This window comes from Pelmatolapia mariae, linkage group LG23 (assembly GCF_036321145.2).
Source record: "Pelmatolapia mariae isolate MD_Pm_ZW linkage group LG23, Pm_UMD_F_2, whole genome shotgun sequence".
Taxonomy (NCBI): Eukaryota; Metazoa; Chordata; class Actinopteri; order Cichliformes; family Cichlidae; genus Pelmatolapia; species Pelmatolapia mariae.
In genome coordinates this window covers 38,156,585-38,184,349 of record NC_086246.1, presented here as the reverse complement: position 1 = coordinate 38,184,349, position 27,765 = coordinate 38,156,585, and the positions used below count along the sequence as shown (strand labels likewise).

At 38.4% G+C, this 27,765-nt stretch overlaps 1 protein-coding gene across 2 annotated transcripts in view; it reads right to left on the bottom strand.

The window, feature by feature from the left end:
• Nucleotides 1–4,600: 4,600 nt before the first annotated feature.
• LOC134620278 (gamma-aminobutyric acid receptor subunit gamma-3) overlaps nucleotides 4,601–27,765 on the bottom strand; it is a 72,455-nt gene continuing 49,290 nt past the window's right edge. The window contains exons 4-10 of one of the 2 annotated variants that reach the window (XM_063466350.1): nucleotides 27,188–27,408; nucleotides 21,857–21,939; nucleotides 14,464–14,601; nucleotides 9,555–9,707; nucleotides 9,268–9,291; nucleotides 6,769–6,968; nucleotides 4,601–5,746 (exon numbers count right to left, since the gene is read on the bottom strand). In XM_063466350.1, coding sequence (XP_063322420.1) covers nucleotides 5,465–5,746; nucleotides 6,769–6,968; nucleotides 9,268–9,291; nucleotides 9,555–9,707; nucleotides 14,464–14,601; nucleotides 21,857–21,939; nucleotides 27,188–27,408 — 1,101 coding nt within the window. In that variant the 3' untranslated portion in view covers nucleotides 4,601–5,464. The remainder of the gene's footprint in view (nucleotides 5,747–6,768; nucleotides 6,969–9,267; nucleotides 9,292–9,554; nucleotides 9,708–14,463; nucleotides 14,602–21,856; nucleotides 21,940–27,187; nucleotides 27,409–27,765) is intronic. The other variant, XM_063466351.1, reaches the window with a different exon arrangement.

Genomic DNA, 27,765 nt, shown 5'->3' with positions numbered 1-27,765 from the left:
CCCCTTTCATTTCCAGCAGGCTCAAAAGTTAATACCAAATAATGTGGGATGTCCATGGAAAACTAGAAAATATGACATTGATGGTAGAAATTAGAATTTTTCAAATGTCACTGGAGAGAGCACACGGTAGTCAGTGGAAAATGTCTCAATTTAAAAAGGCACACTATATTAGTTTTCATTATGCTCAATAAAATCATAGCTTTGTGCCTCATGGAGACTCATAAGTGTTTTATCATGTATATCATGAAAAAAATAATTTCTTGATGCTAGACAATTCTTCAGAAGTGAAGCCAAAATATCTCAATTGTCTCAGTGGTGACACGGCCAGCTGGAGTTTAATTCATACATGAGCCAAACAACATGTTTTCTGTCATATTCTCCATTTTTCCACATGAGGTTTGTTTTGGCCAGCTTTGCTGCAGAAATAAACGTGTTTACAGCCAGCCTGGCTTAAGCAGCTGCTTTTGTTTCATAAAAATTGTACTGGAGTTGTTGTTGTTTTTTAATTAAGGCTTGAAGTTATAAATTATTAGGTGTGTGGCTGCTTTGAGTGGCTGGTGGTTGCTGATTTTGCCACTAGATATCTGCTAGATTTCACCTCAGCCAATTTTGGCCACTGAGTTGGACCTCCTATAGCATGTTTGTGCCTTTTTAAGGCAAATATCAAAGAGATTGCCCAAAATGTCTGCGCTCCCAATTTGGTAAGTAAAATTGTAGTATTTTATAGTGTTAACTGTTAACTCTGCACTCTACCCTCTCTTCCAGTTTTGTTCACTTCTTCTCCAAAAACAAGTTTGATGTCCAACCTGCCAAAATCAAGCCATCAAAATGTGAGTCACCAAAACAATAGACTGCATATAAAAAAAATTACATATCTGGGTCTGAAAATGCACCTAATGCTAATGTGCTTTAAAGTTGTGCACAGACAACTTCCTTAAACTGTGAGCTCAGTTAAACACTTTGTTGATGAGTTTATGGTCTCAGTTGAAAGTTTAAAATTTTCATGAATTCAACGAAAGTTGATTTTCTAAATTAAGGTACACATTAGAGTCAAAAGGGACAAAAAACTATTTATATTTTAATGTGTAATGTGACAATATATCATTTGCCTGTAATTGTAAATGTCTGACTTTTGACATCTGCTATTTTTCAAAAAAGCTTCGATCGAGGCTTCACTATCCAATGGGTGATGGCAGACATTGTTTGTTTACAGCCTTTTCCCACTCAGTTACGTTCACACATTGAAGGTTAACTAAGTTACTGTTAATATTATACCTAGTGACCTAAGAGCTCAGTGACTCAGTGCAGCCAGAAACGTCCTAAGAATATTTTTCACTAGAAATGATAAAAATATGAAATACTGTGTTAATTGTAAATTGTCATGTTTTCCAGACCCAGGTCATTACTGCACAGTTACAAATGATCAGTACAAGATGGCTCTGCCAGTATTTTGGCTTCACATTTACAGTTAAAAGAACATCTTCCATTTTTATGTACAGTCCAGAGATGAGCTCTGACATAAGTAGCAATACACAAACCCTACAGAAACGTCCGAACATCATACAGAGCCAAGCTCACAGTAACGTTTGACCTCTTAGTGAGTTAAATGATAGCACTTCCATGTCTGTTTCTGTTGTTTTAGTTTCTATTGCCTGATAATACAAAGCGTGGAGAGTCCATGAACAGGCAGATCTCATCTGGCAGGTTACAAATTGACCGACTGGTGAATCCTGTTGATTCTGCCGGAGAAACAGAACTAGTGTGAGATCCCCTTTACATGTCTGCCTTTTTTCAATCACCTTTTTGACAAAAGCAAAGCGAGGCCTCCAAGAAGCAAGAACTGAAGCATGTGTGGGTTTTTTTTTTCTTCATCTTTACATGGTAATGTAGTGTAAGAGTGTAAGGTAGAGCACCACTCAGAAAATCTTATTGCATCGCCCTTCATGTGTCAGCAGAAGGGAGTCGGGGCACTGTCACATCTGGGCAGCTCCGCTAACACAAACATGGATCATAAAAGTACATTTTTGCCCCCAAATTAGGACAGAGAAAATGATACGTGGCTGTTCAAGTTGAGAAATAAAGAGAACAAAAGAACTGCTTTTAGCATTTTGTGTTTGTTGAAGAAACACATTGAGCACGCACACCAACATTTTCATTTTCATTCATTTTAGCTGCTGGCATAGTGGGCGGCACTTTACACCAGTGTTGACATAGTTTACCCTTTCTCTGTGTGGAAATCCTGAAAATGTTCTTGCAATATTCTTTTGCACATTGACATTTTCCATTTTAAGATGTCATTTAATTAAACTGAAGCAAATAAAGAAATTAAAAAAGCCTTGAATTCATTATTCATGTATGCGTTCCTGTACCATAACTCAGTGTCAACCCTGGTAGAGTGTACAAGTTTTTCCAACATACCACACCGTGCTGTTTCCTCAGTATTAAAACATTAAAATAACCATTTTAGGGTTGCTCAGGCGTGTCTGAATAAACAAATGAGAGGGCACCTGTGTGAAATATTTGGCACAAACATAGCAAATATAATTAAAAGAAAAAAGCTGAAAAAGGGGTATAAAAAGTTCCACCTAAGTTTACTGCCAAAAGCAAAGGAGTAACCGTTGCTGAAGTGAGGTCTTCGCCACGCTGAGGTTATTTATCAGAGGTAAATACGTCTTTCTGGTGTTCGTCTCAGCTCAGGCTGGGCTACGCTAAGGCAATTCAACGGTCGCTAATGCCAGGTGGAAACACGGAAATCAAATTATGATACAAACAGTCCATATTAAAACTATAACTCTATTTCTAACGTATCATAGCCTCTTCAGCATAATTGTAACTGTTTATTGCATGCAAACAGAGATTGGTGATTGTAATAAGCAGGATTATTATATTTGTGCCTACAATTATGTACCAGTGACACCCATTATATTGAACCTAGGCATTAGTTAAACAGCAGAACAAACACTATTCTTTGCCTAGTTACTTTATCTACTGTGTGCTAAGAAGTGGCTGCTGTGTGACGCCAATACACGGTGTGAATATGCTCATGTAGAAAAAGAACACTTCCATTATAAGCATGGCTGCCTCGGCTCCCAGGGTGTTTCATCTCAAAGGAGCCCAATCTGTGACAATCCAGCTGGTAGACATAAACAGTTTTGTTGCGCCTGCTGCCTGTAAATACATTTAACCCCAAATTTTCCACCCCCAAAGCCTCCACATCTTACTGTAAATGTAAAAGAAAACTTCAGGTTCATTCCATATGTGTGACTCACATTGATCAGCAACAACTCACAACTAAGGTTTCTTTTAAAGGAAAAATTACACATTCTAGAATATTTTGCCTCCGTGTCCAGAGTTAGATGATTGATTGAAGCAGGTTCTGGGTTTCGTTTGGACTGTTATAACCTGACCTGCTGTGTTATTTAAGCTCTTTTATGTTATTGTTATATGATACTGTTTGGTAGGCTGCAGTCTTGTATATTTTGTCTGTGCTGTCTCTGGGTTTTTATTAGATAAGAGGGAAGCTGGTTTTTATTGTTTTGGTGGGAACTTAAAATGAGTCTAGGTCAGGCCTAGCATCCCTGGATATTATAAATGTTATTTGTGTTAATAACTGCATATTATTAATCTGGAGCTGGCATAGCTTTATTAGATCCTTCTTGCATTATAGGTTGATAACGTTTTACTTTTTTATGACATACTTTATTTTGTACCAGGAATATTTATTTAAATTCAACCTTAGAACACTAATATTGGGTGATTTTAACTCACACAATGAATAAATATCATTTAGTGGTAATGTCCAATAGAATTTTTATGGTAAAAAGAATTAAAAAATTATATTCAGCAGATCATTTTCTCCTCTCAGAATAAGTGCTTTTGTGTTTCTTTTGCCCACAGTTTTCTGTAATGCAGGGAGACTGTGCCTTCACCAGACAAGGCTCACATGTCTCAGGACTGGGTGGACCGAAAAACAAGCTCCCAGTTCCATTATTTGTTTTTAATTCATTTTTTTAATGATTTCTAAATTTTTGACTAATTCTAGAGCCATTTTATTTCATTAGATCGTATACAAGGGGAAATAAAAGAAGAGTACTTCAATTTGTTATGTATTGTTGTACTTTAATATATTTTGATGGAAAGTATGTTTTATACCCAAAGCTAATGTTACAAAACTGCACATTAGTGTTCTAGAGTTAAATGGGATAATTGTAACTGAAGCCACATCTTTGTCATGTTCCTACAGATTTATTGGTGTGACTGATGTTGGTCCTGCCAAACTAAGTGAAGCAGAGTAGACTTATTCTCGTATGTGCAAAAACCAAATGGCAGGGAGGCAAAATTCATAAACTCCAAGACGGTAGTCTTTACGCTAAGCTAAACGATCCAGCTGTGAGCTCTAGATTTATATATAGGTCCTGGAGGAAGTCTTCTTATCTAATACAAGAAATTCAACAGGTGTATTTCCCAGAATATAGAAAAAGCACTTCTTCCAAAGGAAAGTATTTTTTTCATAAGTCTGGTCTTTTGTACCAAAGACAGACTTTTCTTCAGTAATTTAATTTTCCTCTCCCCTCTGGGTGTAGAATAAGTAAAACCCACAGTTTGACTTGTTACTATAGTAACACAAACAGTATAAAGAACCATTGAAAGAATTGGTTTAACACCATAAAGTGTAATAAAAATATACCAATAAAGCACACGCTGTTATCTTGGCTGTCAAGTTCATTTGAATCGTCCTTTTACCAGCCTGATCTTTACAACATACAGAGAACTCAAAGTGTTGTGACGAAGGAGGGATGAGCCATGTCTAGTGGCTGAAAGTCATAATGACGTGATAAGAATCTAATAATCCTTTGTGTTTTCCAAGAAATGGCCATTTTTTAAATGGGGTTCTGAATGAGAATAGCCATAATCAGTCAAAGCCAGGCTCTTCTATTTTTCTTAATAAATCATTATTCCCTGATTATTGTAGCAGATAGTATCTACCCCTCCAGAGGAAGGCACTATGAGTGGTTTGAACGTCCTTGGATTTTCATCATCTGGATCTGACTGATGGCTGGATAAAAGCATTCCCTATAACACAAGCCATGCTCCTGACTGAGGAGTCTGGGACACATTTTCTTCTTCGTCTTCAAGTTGTTGTTAGTGCACTGTCCATCCTGACATCCCTCTGTGTACAGCATATGAAGAGAGTCACTATTGTGATGTATTCTCATACCTGAAGCCACTGAGGCTGAAATCTCTGCCAGGCACAGGGCTGCACACACACACACACACACAGACACAGACACAGACACACACACACCACAAACACACAGTCCTCCTGACTGTGTTTTCATCTTCAGGTAACTTCTTCAGGGTCCACAGGAAAGAGTTTATTTGGTGTTACCTTTTATTCAGATTGAATTACCTCTGTTAAGCTGCACTGTCCATCTCCTGAAACCAAGCAGGCACCCTCAGTGTGCTAAAGGTAGAGATAGCCTACCCAGTAGACGATGTTGAAGAGTAAGAAGGAGGTGGGAAAAAAAACGCGGGAGTATGCGTCCAGTTCATGTACATCTATGTGGACGCGGCCTCTCCTCCAACCGCCTTCTTTACACTCCTCGAAACAGCAGAAGAAGCTCTGGCAGTCTTTTCCGTCCAGACACTCGTAGACACAAGCGTCTTCAAATTCCTGCCAGTACATGGAGTTGTTTAAAGCGATGACTGTGTGTGGAGGTGGTCTCACATCGAGGACTGAGTAGTTCTGAAAATACAAGAAGTCTTTTGAGTACCAAGTGCTTTCCCCCCATCACATTAGAAGTTTTTTTTTTTCTTAAAGCAGAACATTGTCCAGAAAGTTTGATGGTTGCAGATCTGAAGTCCAATTTGTAGCCATTTAGTCTCAGTAAGATTAAAGTATTCTGAGGGAGAATAACTTACGTCTTTATATCCATTGATTATGTTTTTCAATTGTGTGTTTTTGTGCCCTTGTTAGGGCAGCTCAGTCTAGACACACTCTTAACATGTCTAATATCTACATGTTCTCCAAGAGGGAAATAGTGAGTGCAGCAGTGGCAGTAAATCATTTTTGCCATAACACGGGCAGTAGCCTCTTAAAGCCCGAATTAAAATGTCTTTATATCTATTTTTTAAAATAATCATTCATAATAACCTCCCCTGCAAGGAAACTTTGAAGCAAAATGAAAGAGAGTAAAATTCTCTGAGTCAAACAGCTTTCCACCTGTTGATTAATCTGCAAGCTGTCAGAAATGATGTCTAAAAATCTGACAGGGAAAGTTTTCACACTGCAATCATGATGCTGATAAATGAAGCTGAAATATGCACTACATGCTTCGTGTAGATACTTTGCTGACATGAGTGGACAAAGTAAAACAACATCTGAGTCTGTTGTGTGTCCACTAACAGTGTCTGGAAACATTTTCATGTGCAACACTAAGTGTAAGATGAGAGCACAGGACATGAGGTAGACTCTGTTCTCGCTGTATTTGATGGCCCGCCTGTCCTGTAAAATAGTGATGGTCCTATCAAAGCGCGTAGATAAGGCACCATCACATCATCTCATCTCTGAGCACTTTTCTTACTTCAATCCTTTGATAACAGAACTGAAGCACTATCAGAAAAACAGCTACTTTTCCAACACGTGACAATAATCCTGTGCATAAAGGCATCACCTCGATCTACATTTTACCGTTTTCCTCAGAGTTCACCGACCTAACTCAGTGAGACTATTTAACACATCTGTTTGAAATACACAAACTAGCTCACCAGTCTTTTCGGTTCCATGTAGCTGGGTCTTTGAACGCTGTACGAGTAGTAATTTAACGTAGCGTACTCCATCAGAGCAGCAAAGACAAACAGGAAGCAGACGGTGACAAAAAGGTCCATGGCGGTGACATAAGACACTCTGGGCAGTGATGTCCTGGCCACGGTACTGAGAGTGGTCATGGTCAGAACTGTGGTTATACCTGAAGGACAAACAAAAGTCGTCTCAGTCAAACACAAGTTTTTTGGAACGGTTTCCACTTGGAGGTGACTTTGGTCCAAACTGAGTTTTGTTGTTTGCTCTTGCTAACCACGTCACTATAAAGTGATACAATGCCGACATTAAAATCTCTACGGACACTTGAGCTGGTGATGCAGAATTATAACAATAACTGTGGAAAAACAACTCAAAAAAGCATTGCGTGTTCAGTGTTTCAGACAGTCTGACAAAAGCCAGGCAGGACGAGGATTACACAACCGAGAGATTCTCATCGACATAAACATCGACACATCTGTGAGGTGATTGCCTCGAGATCCTTTATGATCACATTAGACGTTGAGACGCAAGAGAACACTGATGGTTTCATTTCAGTGAAAGTGCAGCACTGAAAACCCTGATGAGTACACAAAGACAAGGTAGTAGCAGTGAAGAGATCAATGATACTGTTGCTTTAAACACAACGGATCACCACAAGCAAAGAACCCATTTACCCATTCGTTAAAGTTGCCTTACAGTGCTGATCACCAGCTCCACATATTTAGTATTGGACTCTAGAGTAGCTGTGCGTGTTCAAAACAGGTGTAGCCTCTCAGTTCATCCTCTGTCTGTAACAAGCTGTTTTAGTTCTGTATATTTTCCTAGCTCCATCTCGATTTATGGGGTGTAAGGCAGGTGTGGGTGGGTTGGGGCTGGAGCGTATCCCAGCTGTCACCAGGTGAGAGGTGTACAACCCAGTTATCAGTCTATCTATCACAAGGTTAACATAAGGACAATGAGAACCATTCACATCCAATTCAGAATCACCAATTTATCTAACATGCATGTCTTTGGACTGTGGGAGGAAGCCAGGGTATCCAAAGAGAACCCACACAAGGAGAACATGCAGACTCCACATGGAGAGTTCCAACTCAGGAACCTCGTGTTGTGAGGAGACTCTCCTAACCCCTGTACCTCCTCTGTATTATAAATAATAATAATCATGATCAATCATACTAATAGCACGTAAAAACAAAAAAAGTGACAAAGAAGGTGACTGAATCACTTTGTGTTTTTAACATATCCTTTGTCAACACCAACAACAACACTTGTGTTTGGGGTTTGATGCGACTGATGGGCATGAAGAGTGATAATGAGCAACACGTGTGGGAATTCGTCCCATGTAAAAATTACAGAAGCATATTTACGTGCAGTCCTCCAAACACACAGTTATTTCTTATGTTGTATTAATTCATATTTTCCTATTAATTTTCATGGCTCGCTCTGTATTAAATTTGTTACAGTAGGCCTTTATTTTATTTTGCTTGTGCTATTTAGTCATGTTAGAAGCCAAGTGTGTCATTTATGTGACAAATGATGAATTAATTAGATATAATGAAGACGTCTATCCCTCCAGCATCTCTGAATAATTTCATTTGTTCGCTCTCCAATCTCGCTCCTCTGTGAGCTTTAAAGAGATGCTTTTAAAGGAAAAAAAACATCCGTTACTGTTTCACTGAGGTTCCTATGGTAACAAGCTGGCCCCATCTATTTCAGGCGGACATCTCGCACTTTTCCTTTAGCCTCTGCTTGCCACAGTGATTACTCTTACCTGGTTTCTGCTGATGCTGTGACACAGAGTTTTTCCTCTAAACAACAGCATGAACAGCAGGTTGGATGAGAGGAACGTCTCAGAGGCATTTTACTTTTTTACTGACAGCTTAAAATGTGAAACTATGAGGTTCTGTAAAGAAATGTTCATAGTGTATAAGCATGCTACTAAACAAAGTTCGAAGTATAAGTCAGCTGAAAGGTTTGCTGACCTTGACTGAGTCCTAAAGGGGCTTTATCTTTACTCCCACACTGGCCTGGCTTGCCAGATACATTTACAATCAGCTTACATCTAAGATCCATTCATTATCTTCATTCTTCCTCCCGACTTGCAAGCGATTGATCGGCATGCTTTAGAGCAAAGATGACAGATTAAAAGCACTCGTTCATTTTCTAACTTTGTGTGAGCGAACAGTATCGAACACGGCGATGGTGGGCGATACAGAGAGCCTTGTGACACCGAGCTGTAGCATTTTCCTATTTAGCTCCAATAACAGCACATTCATCAGCAAAAATATAATTTCACACAACAGTGGTAAAAACAGCTTACACAGCTACATTTAGAAGGCTTATAAATTTGAAATTTTAGTGGATAAACTCAGCATTTTGTCCAATCCCTTAACTCAAGGCTGGGCCAATATTTCCTCACTCAGATGTGAATATTGGAGAAAAAGAGAGAAAATAAAAATTGTTACCTTCACAAAAAATGTTCCACAGGACTGCACAACAACAGAAAGCATGCACGAAAGAGAAAAACACAAAATAAAAGAGCAGACAGATGGAGTGATTTTAGTGACAAATATCTGAGAAGCACATAAAGATGAATCCTCTTCAGAGCAAAAACACATAACCAAAAAGTGCAAACTTAAATCTTGTAAGTGGGATGCTGAAGTAATGCTTCCTGTATTATTTCCATGTATTTCATGCGATGCAGTACTGTTCCTTTAAAGACAGACCCTCAGGTGCCATCAGTCCACTGTACCTAAAGCTGTTCTGGCTGGAGTGGCATCTTTTTTAATCCAGAAGGACACCCAGGACAAAACCACAGTGAGGATGCAGGGGATGTATGTCTGGATGGTGAAGTAGCCCATTCTTCTGCTCAGGTCAAAGTACACGGTCATCACCACGTAGTCGCCTGTGTGTGAAAATAACAACCATGTGAAACTTCTAGATGGTTCAATCAGTTGTACTGATCATGCAAAAAATTCCACACAATGGGTCAGATTTACTAAATGGGGCAGTACAGCGTGCAAATCCCCTAACAGCACTCATATGGTAGGGGTGGTTATTTCATTTCGATATTAAGTGCAAAAAATAAGACATGTTAAATACTGGTGCAATTAACCATTAACTACATATCGCAAACCTTTGGTAAATAAGTTTACAAGCTTTATTTAAATATTCTCCCCCCTATATGTTGCGCCTTCAGAAGGAACTTCATGCAACAGGGTCAGTTGTGAAACTGTGACTTCCCATACACAAAATCTTGTTACTGCACTCTGTAAATAGAAAACACGTTTTTTTATGCCAAAACCTAGTTTGTGCTGGGGCAAGGCATTAGTAAATCTGGCCAAAGAATGCAAGCTGAAAAGTCCACAAATGTCTTCTTCTTTTTTCTTTTTTTTTTTTTTTGCAATCCCTGCATTGTTGCCATTTAAATAAGTACATAAATGTCCCAAACAAACCAACAAACAGCAGTGAGTGACAACAGCTAGCTGTGAGCAGCTAAAAAGATTAATAAAATAACCTTTAAGGTCACTTATCATACACGAATTACACAAGTTCTGTTTAAATGTGCAAACAGTTTTTCAACTGCATTTAAAAAAATGGTCTAAAAAGTATATCAAAAGTGCCCTAAACATGCATTTATTTTAAAGGCCACCAGAGGGGCGTGATCCGTTGTTGCAAAAAGACTTTCTTTTTCTATATAAATAAGTACTGTTTCTGTTTTATGGGCTCAGTAACTTATTTCAGGTTATGCTGATTAAAACATCAAGTTCATTTTGTACATTTTGGTCATTCCAAGAGGAAGATTATCCAGGGTATGCTCACTGGCTAATGACTTCCCGTTTCCCCTTCCTCTTATCACATCTGGTTTCAAACCGCAAAGATGGCAATGGCTAAAAAGCTGCTATCGAGGCTTCATAACAAGACTTCACAAGCCAATATGTGATTTCTTGTATGCGGTCTGTGGTTTTACTTCAGTCCTTTGGATTTGGTGCAGTAATAAATTATTTGTATATGATTTGAACATAAATTTCTAATTAGGATAAGGATTCAACTTTATTGTCATTACACATGTATAAATACAAGGTAACAAAATACAGTTTGCATCTAATCAGAAGTGCAAGAGCAGAAAATACTTTAAGAGCAGATTATATACACATAAGGGTAGTATAAATTGTGGAATAGTTATGAACAGATTATGTACAAATAAGTTAAGTATACAGATGTTTATAGCATTAAATACTGGTTTTATAAGTTAAATACACAGTTTGGCTGCCTAATCTGTCCAATTATGGCCCAGTATAGAATGGATGAAAACCAGTGCTGGCTCTCCAACACAAATCCTGTAGGATTAATATTGACTATTTGACCAAAAACCAGTGTGTGACGATGAGCAATGTAGTCTGCATTTCTACCTGCACATCAGATTAATCACTTTGAAGTTTTTTTTGGCTGATTTATTTATTTATTTTTGTGTGTGCAGCCTAAGGTTTATACTGTTAATGAGTAATTATGTGATAATGACATTTCAGGCCATGTTACAGAATAATAACTAATAATAATTAATTTATTAATAAATAATAATTCCAATAAAGTAACAAGTATTAACTTTTTTTTTTTTTAAACATGGCAAATGAAAAGATACTGTTGCACATGTTGCCAGGTGGAACTGTGAGTTAGGGTAACACGAGAACAACAGACCAGAATCATAATCATCACTTTGTTTTCCACCTGCCTGACAATCACATGTCTTTAAAGACAGCAGGCAGGCAGCGGGGAGTAACATGCAATCTGCCAGTCATTAAAAAACAAGATCAGGTAATTCTACTGTTTAATCTAATATAGGCAACACTGTGCAGTGAGCCTCTATCTCCCAGCATCACAGTCAGTGTACTTGCCCTTGCCCTCAATGGGCAGTATCACTGTGAACATGTATAAGGATATTTAGATACGTGACAGATAATGGAAGTCTGGTCATATAAAATGCAACAGTTCCAGTTAAAATTTCTTTATTGATGGTTTTTGCCATTAATTTATTTTGATTAAAGTTTAATGTTTTGAGAGATTAATCCTAATTATCAAATTTTTATTGGCACATATATAGATGAATTATAAATTGCTTCGCTCGGATGATAAATGAACGCCTCCAGAAGAAATCTGGTAAGCGAATATTAAGAATTTCTTTTTCCTTTCAGGTATTTCTAAAGTGAGTAATGAAACTTCCCTCAGTATGCCTTTGAAAAGAATTTCACAGCTGCTTGTGAATTATTTGCCTGCGCACAGACCCCTGAATACAACACCACAGAGTAGAACATAGATTACACATGGATTACACAAAGACACAAAACACGGAGACTAAATCCACGAAACAGCTGCAGAAAGTTCCACAAGATGCTCGGAACAAATTACCTGCCTCATTTTATTTCTGCTTACTGCATGTTGTATGAAGTATCTTTACTTTTGGAAGAGTTTTTACTTAATTTTAAGAGCCAAAAACCTCTGAACAGTACTGTATAGCATTTCTAAAAATACAAGAGCTGAGTCAGCCTTATGCAGATCACATACAGCTTCCTGTGAATGCGGGCCCTTATAAATTATTTCTCTCTACAGCCGATGTTTAATATTACTGAAAGGAACACTGAAATACATTAGAAAAAGTTATGCTTTCAGTCAGTGATAATCCATGAAGTTAACTACTTACACATAAAAAGAAATATGCTGACATAAACATCAGAACCCGTTTTCGATACTACATATACATCATTGTCATTTCTTTTTTTTGGTAAAACCTTTTCATCCGTTTACACTCTGTAATTGCTTTTCTGTATTTTAGTATCAGTGTCTGTGGTAAAGTAATTCCAAACTGTTTCATTTACTGTCATGTTAGTGACATCAGCCTCATCTCCCAGCCACACAGGCAGTGAGACGCGTGAGTGGTGTAAATGCGGAGCTTCATCGAATATGTCAAAAAAAAAAAAAAAGAAGATAGGATTACATTGGCAGAATAAAAAACTGTTTGTGGACACAGATGTTCACTGTTCCAACATTACTGGGCAGGGATAGCTCAGTAGGTAAAGCGGTTGCCCCATGATCGGAAGGTCGGGGGTTCGAATCCCCTGAACGGCTACCCTGAGGTACCCCTGAGCAAGGTACCGTCCCCACACACTGCTCCCCGGGCGCCGCACTGGTGGCTGCCCACTGCTTCACTGAGTGAATGGGTTAAATGCAGAGTAGAATTTCCCCACGAGGATCAATAAAGTATATATTATTATTATTAACATTAATGAAGTCAAGTAGGGCTGAAATTTAACATTTTTATATGTAAGAATTTTATGAATATGAAAAAATAACAGTTTTTTTTTACTGCCATCATGTCAGCAGACTGTAACAAATCTTAAAAGATGAGAGCGTCCTCAACGCCTCTGAAAGCCTGTGAATACGTTTCAGCATGAATGCTGTTTTCTGTGGTACTGATGCACAACAGCAGCTGCCCCGTGACTCTTTATTTTAGTTAAAAAAGTTATGGAAGTTTAACACATGTTATGGAAATTGATTTTTTCCAGTGGAAATCCAAACACTCTCAAGTGCCGAGTCCACCAAGTCAGCAGGTGACAACACAAACTGCACACAAGACAAAAAGTAATAGTGACATGGCTTCACACAGGACTTTGAAAGCATGGGCGATAAAGCACACTAATATTAACAAGCTGCTACAGTAGCTAGTTTGCCATACTTTGAAACCTTCTAGATGCAAGTATGATAATGGTGTCCTGGACCTCATGCTGATGAAGCATTACTTCATCCTCATGGAACATGCTGCGCGTTCTTCTTTTTATTGATTGCTGCAGTTATCCATAGTTTGCAAGATGATGCCAATTAGTCTGCAAACACTTGCCAACTAACCACCAACTGGTTGTGAAAGAAAAACAAAAAACCAAAAATCAAACCAGAAACAGAAAAAGTGCCTTTCAAACCAACATGTTTCAAAAGGTGTAGATTTTAGTTTGAAGGTGAACAGCCTCTATTTCCTGTTAGACTTTTCAGTTTCTTTACCACTTCACGAGGAGTTGATGAGTATATGTATTATATACTTTTCCTATGGTCATCTTCACCCACTTTGGGAACCACTGGGCAAAAACGCGTTCAGTGAACTGTATTTAATGACAGATGGAGAAATAAAGAGCTGTATTTTGGGGACCTTTACTGTTTGTAATCTCAGTGTAAACAAAAAGATAACAGCAAGTGGTCTAACTAATGAATATGTATTTATCTTAGTAGGGACCTCCCAGGGACAACAAGAGTTTGACTTTGCAGTTTAAACAGAAAGAAGTAATTTTTCATTGACAAACTGGATCAAATGCCACAGTGGGAGTGGAAGGCAGTGAAAATCCTGTGAATATTTTATCTGTTGTTTCTTGCCAAAATTTCTTATTATTGTTGCCGTTTCTTTTCTGAGCACGATAGTCATCTAATATTCCAAATTAGTCTCCAAACAGTTTGGCTAAACATGATTTCGTAACACAAATCGTTGCACAATAAAAGAATGAAGGAGTGGAAATGAAGCGGCACCGTCTCAATGCGCGCCGACTCCAAATATCAACCCATTTCCAGCTTGTTAGCAGCATGTTTATGAATGTTAAACAGATGAATTTGTGCTTCTTTACCTGCTGTAGTCTTTATGACGTCTGTAGTGTTCCTCAGGCCCATAAAATCAAACTGGTACAGACGCCAGGACTTTTGGTCAGCCGCCTCCACAGAGTTCTTCCTCCACTTGTAAATCATTTCATCTTGTGGGTATCCGTCTGCAATTACACAGAGCATATGTGTGTGTGACCCTTGGCACTACATGTCACATCCTAATGATGGATACCCTGTGCAGACAGACCTAGGGCCACCCGGAGCAACATTTGTCTTGAGGTGGATGCTGGCTAATGAAAAGACTGGGATGAAGACAGAGGCAAAAATAAAGCAGATTAAATGAAAGCTTTGGTTCAATAAGGTAGTGAGTCCATCTAAATGTTACGTCTGACCTTCACGAGCTGCACACAGAGCCTGGAAGCGCTTTTACAATTGATCATGTGAGGTTAACGATGGGTTAATGATTCCATTTCTGCTCTGGTGTCATGCTAGCCTGAATCTTTTCCTGTCTTTAACACACACATAATCATTTTAAGTAGAAAGGCTAACAAAATTATGATCCTGCCTGACAGCAATTTGATTTAATAGGGTTTCAATTAACAAAAAACATTAACCGTGAGGGAACTGCTAATTGTTTTCAAACATGCTTGATGAATGACTTCTATTAACATTTTCCACAAGTCTTCCATTCGCCATTAATGCTGTCATTAAATATTTACCAAACCCTTCGTAAACTAAAAATGTATAGAAAAATCTGTTGAGAGCACCGCTTTATCCAAATTTACTTCATTCATGGCCTCCTACACTGGATTTGCATAAAGCATTAGTAATGGCTCGAGGCAAGATACGTAATGCATCTGCAAGGGAACAAAATCTATATAATGCACATCAGCAAGAAAGGTTACAATAGTTAGCTAAAAGTATATTATAACAATGTAAAGCATAATATAATTCAACATAAAACAGGCTGATTAAAAGCTTGACTGTATAAAAATGTCTTCAGCTGCTTTTTTTTAAAAGAGGAAGTAGAGTCTGTGCTGTGTAGAGACAGCTGAAGACAATTCTACAACCTTTGTAAAACTGCCTGAAAAGTCCGATCCCCACAAGTTTTAGAGCCGTTAGTGGGGCCAGCAGCAAAAAGTCTGAGGTTTCAGCAGGTCATGATTTACTCGGGAGATCCACCATGGAGGTCTTAAAAGTTAAAACTAAAAATTTTAAATTAATTCTAAAATGTATTGGTAAAAAATGAACAGAAGCCAAAAACTGGAGTGGTGAGTGATCTTCTGTTGGCACCAGTTAAAAGTTCTGTGACAGGATTCTGCACAGTCTTAAAGTCTGAAGTAAAAAGACTGTTACAAAAATTCCAAATACGAAGAGATAAAAGCATGAAAATTCATCTCAAGTTCAGCCTTTGACACCAGCATGATTGAACCGAAAAGTCTGAAGAAGCTGATATGCCATCTAATTTAAAGCAAAAAGAGAATCAGAACCAAAAGAGATCCCTGAGGTACTCCACAAGGCAGCACAGTTGTTTCAGACATCAGCTGTTTCATACAAAAAGTAACAGATTTATCCGAGAGAAATGACACGACAAGAACAACAACAAATAAAAATATGTTTAATTTAAATCTGTGGTTATTTGGTCAAATTACTCACATGACCAGCAAAATCAGGTATTGATCCATATGCATGTTTTTAGAGACCGGGGTTTCTAGATGACTGTGGGTTCACTGTTCACATTGTAATATATCATCATTAATATCAGTATCAGCAGCCACTTTAATCAGTACACCTTGCTAGTAGCGGGTTGGTCCTCTTGTCATCACACAATTGCTGCCGATTTGTCGACTGCACGTGTATGATGTGAATCTTCTGTGATGACTGTGGAGGCTGTGAGTGTGGGTACAGTCATTCAGTCACTGCTACGTTCAAGAAACCAGTCTGAGATGATTTGAGCTTTGCAACACGGTGTGTTATCCTGCTGGAAGCAGCCATCAGAAGATGGTACACTGGGTTCATAAAGGGATGGATACACTCAGCAACAATAGTCAGGCAGGCTGTGTGTTTATATGATGCTCAGTTGATACACGAGCAGCAGCCAGAACCTTGGACACAAGAGTGAATGCTTTCATGATGTTTACACCAAATTTGGACTCTACTGACAGTAGAAGAAATCGAGACTCATCAGACCAAGCAAAATGTTTCCAATTTTTAATGCACCCATGTAAACTCTAGGCTCAGTTTCCTGTTCTTAGCCGACAGCAGTGGAACCCAGTGTAGTCCAGCAATCTGGCCTTTCTCCATCTCTCCTCTGACCTCTGACATTGACGAGGCAGAGAACTGCTGCTCTTTACACAGGTGCCTAAAGAACGCAGAGTTACTTCTTTTGGTCAGGTTGGAGACATTTCGGTGATGGTTACCAGTTCAAGAGCAATGTCTCCAAATTTTCTGAATCACTTCCAGGTTTACATGGAAATATTTATTTGAATTCCTTTTTGGAAATTTGTTAAAATACTGGTTTGGTCTTTAAGAAAAAGAACTTTATTAAAAATAATAAACAAAACCATCAAAGTATCAGTATTTAAAAGTATCAGTGATGGAATTTTGTATTTAAAATGCTAGAAATTTAACATGGGAGTGAGGACTCCTATTTGTAAAAGTGTTGTGCTCCTTACCAGAGATTGTATATTTTTTATATACAGCCCATACTCCTGACTGAAAGTGCAGTGTTGTGGTTTTTGCCTCTGCTGCACTTGGAGCTGGTATCTCAGTCTCTTCTACAATTGATTTTTCCCCGAGCTCTGGTGTAAAATTGCAAGTGTGCAGATCTATAAAGCTGATTAGCTGACAATGACGAATGAGGTTTGTCATTGGTATTGTTTTTTCTGTTTAATTCTGTTGTAATGAAGCTACAGTAGCTGCACCTGAAGCATCTGGCTGTTTCACAGGTTCCAAAAGGGGAAAAATAGGTCAGTGTCTTTGCGTGATCATTTCTGCAGGAAATCCAGTGAAAAAGAGATTATCAGGATCATACAATAACACTACTCATTTAAAACTGCAGGAAATTGGATAGCTCTCAGTAATGACCTGGAAATGAAGGACTCATCTGAAAACATGTAATATCCTCAGTAAACAGTTTTTATTACTAAGAGTTACAATATTCCCTCCAAAATGTTAATTTCTCACAAAAACATGCAGAAGAACCGAGTGATAAATTCTGTGAATGAAGCCAAAATACTCTGAAATCCTGGTCAATATTTTTGATAATCAGCTGACACTTTTCTATTCGTTCAGCTTTTGAGGAGAGTAATGATCAACAGACACATTTATCAAATAGCTGGTAAACAGAGTGCAGTGGTTAAAAGCATGGCAATGACCAAAAACAGAATAACAACAGAATAAGAGTGAACACTAGTTTTACTAATAAGTACAAATTCTACCGTTGCCTCATGTCCGCCGGATGTGTAAGCTCCTTATGGACACGATTTTGGAAGTCAATTAAAAATGCACAATAAAACAAACTCTTAGGAGAAAAGTGTGAGACTGAAGAAATGCAGTAAGTTAATGGTGACTTTAAGATTGGATGAGGAGTTTTCTCTGATAACTTTCTCACCTATTAATTCAATTCAGTTTTATTTGTATAATGCCAAATCACAACAACAGTTCTTTCAAGGTGCTTTATATTGTAAGGTCAAGACCCTACAGTAATCATGTAGGGTCTTTATTTCAGAAATTAAACTACTATATATAGTTGATATATTGCACAAACCAGAAATATTCAAAACATGAATAAAATAGATGAAAACAATATTTTTGGATACAAAGTTTTAGTGTGATAAGAATGCATAACTTCAATCAACCCAGCACGTGTCTATGAGATAGTATTCTTTATACAGCTTTGCAGCTCAAAGTACTTTACAGAACAACATATGCAAAACAGCCCCTAGCATAGTCGCAAACACACACACACACACACACACACACACGTCTGGTTTGCTATCCTCGTGGGGACATCCCATTGACATAATGCTTTCCCTAGCCCCTTACCCTAACCCTAACCATTAAAAATGAATGCCTAACCCTAACCCTTACCCTAAACCTAACCATAACCTAATTGTAACCCTGACAGTAAAACCGCATTTTGAGTGTGAAAATTGCTTTCAACCCCGAGGGGACCTGGATTTTGGTCCCCACGGTGCAGAAAGTCCCCACCAGGATAGTAAAAGTCAGATTTTGGTCCCCACCAGGATAGTACGAACCCGTACACACACACACACACACACACACACACACAAGCCCGTTCAGCTATCTTAGTGAGGACCTTCATTGACATAGAGGTTTCCCTAGCGCCTTACCCTAACCCTAACCATTAAAAATGAATGTCTAACCTTAACCCTTACCCTATAACTAATCATAACCTAATTGTAACACTGACACCAAAACCACATTTTCAGCCTCAAAAAGGCCTTCAAATTTGTGAGGACCTGTGTGTCCTCATAAGTGACTGTTGGTTCTCACAAGTATAGTAGAATGCAGATTTCGGGCCTCACAAAGATAGCTAGACAGGAACACACACACACAAATAAAAAAAATAAATAAAACCAGATAAAAAAAAAAGAACAATAATTGAGAGGATTAAAAAAAAGTACAATAAGTAATTTTAAAAAGTTAAAAAAGTGTGAGCAGAATTAATATTAATTCAAATAAAAGTCAGGTCAAGAAGGTCTTTAGTTCGGCTTTATGCATTAACATTAATGAACAGTTTCACATTCTAACCTTTCTTACTTTAGAGTAAGTAACTTTCATAAAACAGACGGGTAAACCACACCTGCTTGAAATAAGTTATAAGCTGTATTCCTCCTCACATGGGTGGGTAACAGAAACATACACTGGGCTGTTTTTGCTTAAACAAATAGTAAGAAAGCTTAAATTCAAAAACTGTCCCCATCACCCTTAATTCAGCCAGAAAGCACTGGTTTATGGATGTACATGAAGTTCAAATTAAGGATGATGACAGCCTGATGTTATTGAACAGTTTAGTTACAAAGAGCAGCTAAAAAATATGTTAGATGGGGTGTTAGCAAACTCCCTAAAAATATGAAGGTACAGCAAAATATTATGACAAAAGTTGTGTTAAGTTTGTGTTTCCAGCCACCTGGAACAGGTATTACTCCTGCCCTTCCCTGTGCTCACTATTTACTTCCTCACCCGATGTCTGCTGTCTGTTTCCACAGACTGTACAGAGCAGGAAGTCAGCCTCCTGAGTGCTTGGAAAAAAAGGTTGCTGATGGGTCTGAACAAAAATCAGAATGATGATTTGAAAGACTATAAAACATTCTGTAAAACTGAGTAATAGCACTCATAACAACACACATCTGTGAAGTTTACATTTAAGATTAGGATTAAACTTCACATCAGAGGAAACCCCTCGCATGTTTTCTGCTTGTCATTTGCTGAATAGCTACAGAATCTTTATCCTGCTCTCTTCATCTCTGTGCACTGCATTGAATCATGTGCCGTGTTGATTATTCTAATCTTCCAGAGGCATGATGGCTTTTAAAATAAGCAAATCTGACTTAATCTAATCTTAAAACTGACACATCGTCATGGAAACCAGCGTAATGTCAGTTGGTAAGAAAGTGGGTTTATTGGATCACAGCAGGATGGGTCCACAGTAGAGGCAGATCAGCAAGAATATTTTAAACCCTAATAGGCAACACAGGGCGCAAGGTCTCATCACACCAATTCAATCCTCTAATTTGAGAGGCCACTGAAGGTCCACTGCAAATAACACATCACAGACACCTCAAGCTTTAAGTTAGACACGTTTCTACATTCACTGTGAGCCAGGTTTACTGGATGGTAAGGGAGGAGCAAGCCTGAAATCAAGACGGAAACTGCGATGTAAACATCCACAGCAACATATCGTTGTTCCATCTGATGATATCCTTGTGAAGCTGTAATTGTTAACTGAGGCATGCTAGTCTGGTGAAAGCTGTAATGTTTAAAGATCCTTCAGTTTGGCCTGTGGACAAAACAAGTGGCCAATGACTGGAAGTATAAAACTAGAATGTAACATCTGTACTGGGTGATCTGCTACAAGTGACAGATGTTTAAAAGCCACCAAAAAACAAACGAGCACAGACTGTAATAAAATATGGATGTAGCCACTGTGACATCCCCTCTGGTTGCCAGTTTCAAAGCATCAGTTTTAGTATTTTGAGGACAAAAATGACTAAATTATGCTAAATAATCAGCTAACACTGGTTAGCTATGTTCATAAACTGTTGGACCTTTCAACATGGGAGTGTATGGGGACTTACTCACTTTTAAGCCAGACTCAAATGGAATCTTGGATGAACTGTTATTTTTGGCCCTGCCATGCTTTATGGCATGCTTATTTTCTTTAAAATGTCCAGGCACTTCTGTATAAGCTTACCCAAAGGGATGTTGCTCAAATGTTGCCATGACTACTTATAACCACACTGAAATGAAAAGCTGAGGATAAAACCTGCTGCCTCTCAGAAATACCTAATTAAATTAAAGAGTTGTGGTAACCGTTTGGACAACTGCACAACAATTCTGGGACATGTGACATGGGTCTTCATAATCTCTTTCACACACATAGAGTAATCAGTTAATACAGTTTTTCCAGGTGGACGAACCGATCTGCTCTGCCAAAGTTTTAAAGCCTTTGTAGAGTCAGGAATGTTCCCACATTCTGGTTCTTATATAATGCCTCTCAGAGCACTTTATACAACTTGCCTCATTTACCCGTCCACACAAGCTCTTTTTCCTACACCTAAGTGCTTTCTATCTAATATTCACAATTCAATGAAAACATCATTGAAGTCAGTTTCTTACCCAACTATACTTTGGCATATAGACTGGAGCTGCCAAGGTTCGAACCACCAAACGATTAGTTTGGTAGTTTTATGGTTCTTCCTTGAAGTAAACTACATCCTTTACATTAACTGTAAGAAATAAATGCCCCAAAACGAAACTACTAACTGAACAGAACAACTGCTTTTTGGAAAGGTGATATGTACAGGAAGATTTAACACAATAGGCCACTGGATGCAGACATGTAAAGGTCTTTGCTATACCTAACACCAGCAGACCCTAAATAAAAACATCATTTCTGTGCGGGTTGTTTTCCAGCTGTTCTTCTAAACTTTTTTGGTCATTTTTGGTCTTAATTGTTCTCCGTGTTTGTTCAATTTATGTATTAACACATGTTAATATATCCCAGTATACAAAGCAGGATCATAAGGATCCTGTGTGACCCGTATAGCTCTGCTCATGGTGAAACAATGCACATAATTTGAAAATGCAGAGGAGTAAAATACATCCTGTACCTGTCATAAACATGGAAGATACAGGAGAAGATGAACACTGCACTGAACACAGTGTACTCACAGCTGGAGAAGATGAGCGGACATGAATGTTCATCCATTGGAAAGTTGTGCAGCTGCAGCTGGCACTCTGCGTTTATAGTCAACCTGCAAAGAGAACAAGATTTTCTTGTAATGAACCTCTTCTGCTTTGCTCCAGATGGTGTAAATTCATATTCAGGTTTTCAAAGTATGATCTCGATGGAATCGGTGGAATGTGAAAGGAGGAACAATCATTTAGCTATAAAAGCGTCCACGCAGCTACGTATTAGGGATTCAAGTATGATAATCAGCTAGTGTGATGCAGCTTCAAGTGTGAGAAACGTCTAAATCACAAAGCTACTGCACACGCGGGGACAGGCGACGGCAAAGAAGCTACTCTTCCATTTCAGTTTCAGCTTGTCCTTTGTAACCCATGTAAAATGCTTCTTTATATCCTTCCATGGTCATTTCTACCCAAAGAAAACATTGGCCATGAAACAAAACATCTGTGTAACATAATGTTAATACTGAGGGTTTCTTTTGACTAGATAGAAAGTGAAAGAAGAAAGTAAGTATTTTGTTTCTTCACATACTCTTTTAATGATTTACAAAATCTCAAAAATGTTCTCAAATCCTTTTTAGGCCTCAAGCATATAAAGCACTTCATGTTAGTTTTATGCATTTTATTGGATTTTACTTCCAGTTTGGTTTAGTTTCCTATGAGGTTTCTGGCCCACCTTGTTCAGCTATACAAGCTGAATGCCTCGTTACTCTTTGCAGTTAAGCTTTCCAGCTTTGTTAAAACAGATCTTCAGATTTTCCTTCTGTGTCAATGTTGCCCATTCCTTAAACCCTTGCTTCAGCCTGTGCCTCTGGGAGTTTGATTGCACTGTTTGTTTTGGGGGTATTTTTTTTAATTTCCTCTTTTGCCTGCACATTGCTGGCTTCAGATTAAGCCGAGTAATATAAATTTGAAATTTAGACAAGGGAAAATTATTATTTGATCCAGGGCTGAATCTCTAAGTTTGCTCACCTACAAAGAAACAAACAGACTCTTTTATGGTAGTTTCACTTCATTTGAGAGACAAACAAAAAACTAATACCAAACAAAAACAAATATTATAAAAGTTGCATATTAATTCGCATGCCATTGAGTGAAGTAAGTATTCAATCTCCTAGCAAGACTTTGTACTTGGCGGATAAACTCCTGTTGGCCTGCACAGCGGTCACATGTTTCTTATTTTCGGTCAGCAGGTTAGCCCACATCTCACTTATGTGTTTCAGATCCTGGAAGTGAAGCTCTAACTCTGTTTTGCTGTTGAGCTCGCTGACGTATTTCAGTCATTAATTCTTTAAGTTACTTTACAATGCAACTGAGACTGAATAACATCTGAAGATGCCACGCTGGACTCGTTAATCTATCATTTTGTCTGTTCACCTTTGGGGCAAAGGTCACTGTTTCACGGTAGACAGCCGATACAATAGACGAAACATTATATTCCTTTCACCAGTCATTGTGTATTAGTGGAGGCAAATTTTAAAGTGTAAATTATAAAACCAAGCCCCTATCATCAGCCCTCCACCACCATGCTGACAGTTAGTACGAGGTGTCAGTGCTAATGCGGTGTTTTGGTCTGCGTGTTCTGGAAGGACATCCCTGTTTTTGGTCTCCTCTGTCCAAAGGACGTTGTGCCAGAAGTCTTTCCAAACCTTGCCATGGTGCCACGTTCTTTTTAGAGGAAAGAGACTTCTCCTGCCTCCTTTCAAACAAACCATACTTGTTCAGTCTTTTTCGAATTGTACTGTTATGAACGTTAACATTTAACGTGTTAACTGAAGCCTGTAGATTCTAAGATGTAGCACTTTTTTTTTCTCCAGTTTGCGAGGATTTCACGGTCTGACCTTGGGATGAATTTACTGCGGCATCCACCGCCTTGGATGCTTTTCATTTATGGATAATCTTTCTCATTGTACTCATTGTTACTGCCCATTCCAGATTAATGGGCAGTAGCACAATAACTGCTCAGGATTGAGATAGTTCTGAGAAGATCTGAGAATAGTCCATCTAACTCTACTCCATGTTCCACAGGACCCAAAAGCCACTGCAAATGTCCCACTGCCACACATGACAGGACACAGCAAGAGGGGACCGATGGCTTAGATCTTTTTTAGTGACACAAGGTGAATGTTTTATATAGTTTTCATGGCTTTCTCTGGCTGACTGTGCACTTGTGACAGCCTTTATTGTCCTTCAGTGGATTTATAAAACTCAAAAGACAGTCATTTAGGTTGCTGTATCCCTCTCCCCAGGTCTATGTGATTGTATGCACTTTGACATAAAATAATAATATAATTAATATTAGAAAGGGGTAAAGCTGTACTTAGATATAATTAAAATAATAATAATAAAAAAAAAGACAAAACCAAAAAGAGCAAATGGCATTTCTTATTTCACTGAAAAAAGAGGCTACAGGAAGTGATGAGGATGCCTTGACCTCTTTTTACATAATGGAATTGGCTCTATTCACACATCAAACCATGTGACTGAGTAATCAACCATTAAAATAAGGAGAAAAAATCTTAAAGGATTATATTAATTATTCCAAAATGGCTTTCCCAATTTAGTTACAGTGAAGTATAAAAGAAATGCTCTGTACGTGTAGATTACATGTGTCACATTAACAAAAAGATGGTAAAAAGCGAAGAAAAGCAGAGAGAAAGATCTTTGCAGAGTGACTCTGGTATGATCTTTCAGCCTCATTAAGGCATGGAACTGGGACAATACGATGCATGTGGGAAAGGCATGGATATCACAAAATGTCATCTCTGTTTACTCCAGCCAAGCCAGTGCACAATTAATACCAAATGACATTTCATAGCCTTCTCTCATGCCATCAGCGGATATTACTCCTCAAAGTTTGCACGCTTCTGAATAGTCAATAGAGCTTCATGAGGACCAATCTTTGTTTATGGCTTGACTTGGACATTGAAATGCTGCTACTTCTTTGTTGGATTTACTACTCTGTGTGAATTAAAAAAAAAGTCTGATAGCCTTTAAAGACACTACATGTGGAATACTTTGCAATACAGTTGCCTCAGCAGAAAATGTCAATTAAAAAATGTGAAGATGTCAAACATAAGGGCGGCTACAAAAAGACCGAGGACAGTCGAGAGATGCTTATTAGCGAAGGAGCATTTTATTATAAATGTGAAGTGCTGCAATTACAAAGAGTGCTCGAGGGCACGAGGGTAGATGCCTCTGTAAATTGGTCTTATATCTCAAGCAGCCAATTTGCACTTACAATTGTTGAAGACAGGGGCTAATTGCTCTTGCACTGCTCTGTTTGGAGAATGTTTCCATCCCAAATGGTGCTGCCTTCATTTTATTATTAAATAAGGACGCTAAATTTCCTTACAAGATGAAATGAATGGATGTTGCTGGCTCAAAGGCGACACGGCACAGAAAACATCAAGATCCAGAAAAGTTAATACAAAAATCATATGGAAAAAAATGTTAATATGCTATGTAGCATAGCATATTAACACATAAATAAATGTATGTGTTATTTATGCACTCAATTTATGGTACATTTATGGTACTTATTATTGATGATCACTTAGAAGGCATGATATCACAGGGTTATTTTAGTTATTTTACTTTGTACAAACAGAAATCCCACGTTTACGCAGAGGATTAATGTGCAGGTTTTATGCAGGCAATTTTCTGGACGGGGGAAAATTTTATGTTCTTGCAAGGAGTTAAAAGCAGACAGAGGACATTTGTTTTGCATTGCTGTTACATGCTGTTCAGCCAGATGAGCGCAATAAAATAAAATGCCATCACATACTGAAGACGAAACATCCGATCACTTAACGCCTCTTCCTGCTAACTCAAGCAAAATTAGCAGTAAGAACAGTAACATTATCTTAACAACTGAAAGAATAAAGCCCCATCTGCAGCATTTCTTCCTGTAATGAGGGAAGTGATATTCGGTGGCACATCAGTCCCACCTAAACACACTGAAACTGGCTCAAATTACAGGATAAATGAGGACAGTGAGAATACAAAGACCCTTATAGAGAGCACATGTATCAGAAGCTTAAATGGGGCCGAATGATACAACATGCATTTCACATTTTATTTGTACGCACATAAAAATCTATTTTTCCCAAATGTTATACTTTAACTATTTATGTACATAATACTATACTACCAAATTATGATTATGTGTCCAGTATTAAAACAAACAGAACTAAGAAATGAGCAAATATGGGGACAGATGTAAGAATGTGTGTATGCCATATGCTATTTATGGCACCTCATGCATACTTAATGGATATACAAGTTTATGCATATACAATTAAGCCATGCTGAGAAGCATAGAGGCAAAAGAACACAAAAGAATGAGAATCTCTGTCCTGGAGTGGCCCAGCAAAAAGCCCAGACTTAAAATGCACCTGAACACTTTGACTCAATGCTTCAACTGCTCTACAAAGTCCAGCAGTAACGGTCTAAATACTTTTCAAAGTTTTCAGTTCAAAACTTCAAAGCATTTCTTCTGGTTTGTATTTACAGGGGTAATGAATGATGATTCAGTGGTTGGTACCATCACCTCGCAGCAGCCTAATAATTGGCTGGGTGTGGAGTTTGCATGTTCTCCCTGTGCCTGCATGGGCTAAATGGGCTGAGCTTTATACCGTCCTTTTCTACTCTGCTTGAGTACTCAAAGTGCTGAACAGCACATGCCTCAATCACTCATTCACACACATTCATTGAAGCACTTGTTTCTACACCAAAGTGCTTTCTACCTAACACTCACATATCAGAAAGCAACTTGGGGTACACTATCGTGCCCAAGGATACTTTGGCATGCAGATTGGAGCATCAAACCACTAACCTTTTGATTAGTAGATGACCTTTTCTGCCCTCCTGAGCTATTTATGTAGACACAATGTAGCAAAGTGGCAACCTTTCTAGGATATACCCCATCTGGACAGCTGGGATATGCTCCACCCCCAAGTTTAATAAGCGGCTACAAAAATTAACTGAAGAATGTATGGATTAAGTACAGGGAGGTTCATCTTTGTATGCATGTAACTGGGGCATGATTTTCACAGAGGGAGTTGCAAGTGAAGAAGCGTCGGTGGTTAGTGATTGCACTAGATTTTTAGGGCATGGTACGCTTTCTCGTGTCTGGACGCTGAACTGGACTTTGGGGGTCAGGTCAATTTGCAGGACTAAAGGGTTCCTTACACTCTCTGACTGTGTCTCCATATTTGTCCGGGTACGCTGAGGGACAATTCTGCATATCTTCTGACTGTGTTGTATTTCAGTAAAACATGAACAGATGTCTGTGTTGAGTTCTGTCTTTACCTTAAGGTATAAAGTATCTTCCCATCGTTCCATATCCTGAGCAGCTGGTTAGGCATTGTAATCCAGTGGGAATCTGCAGTCTTGGAGTTTCTGAAGATGGTGTCAGGTAGCCAAATAAGTCCAACCATGTTGCTGTTCAGAGTCAGTATTTTCATTGTGCTGTTGTATCTGAGGCGACTATCGGTCCACGTCTGAGCAAAGATGATGTCAATTTGATATTCCTAGAAAAACAAAACCAAACAACACATCATTTTTTTTTTGCCATATTATAATCCAAACTATTAAAAAAATAAAATACTAATGCTGTTCTGTGGCTATGGGGAGAAAAAAGGGGCGATGTCACCTGCTAACCAGGATTATTGATTTTCTCTTTGTGAATGACTCTTTAAAGGAGTATTGTGTGTGTCAGAAACACATGAGTCTATACCATCGATCATGTGTCATTTTCACCAGGGGGAGCGTCTATCATTTTACGTATTCACTTGACCATATGTGACCAGTGATGCTTATTCCATCATTGGTCTGACCTTTCCAATGCTACATTATTTTTTATCAATTTGTATTTGAATAAAATGACA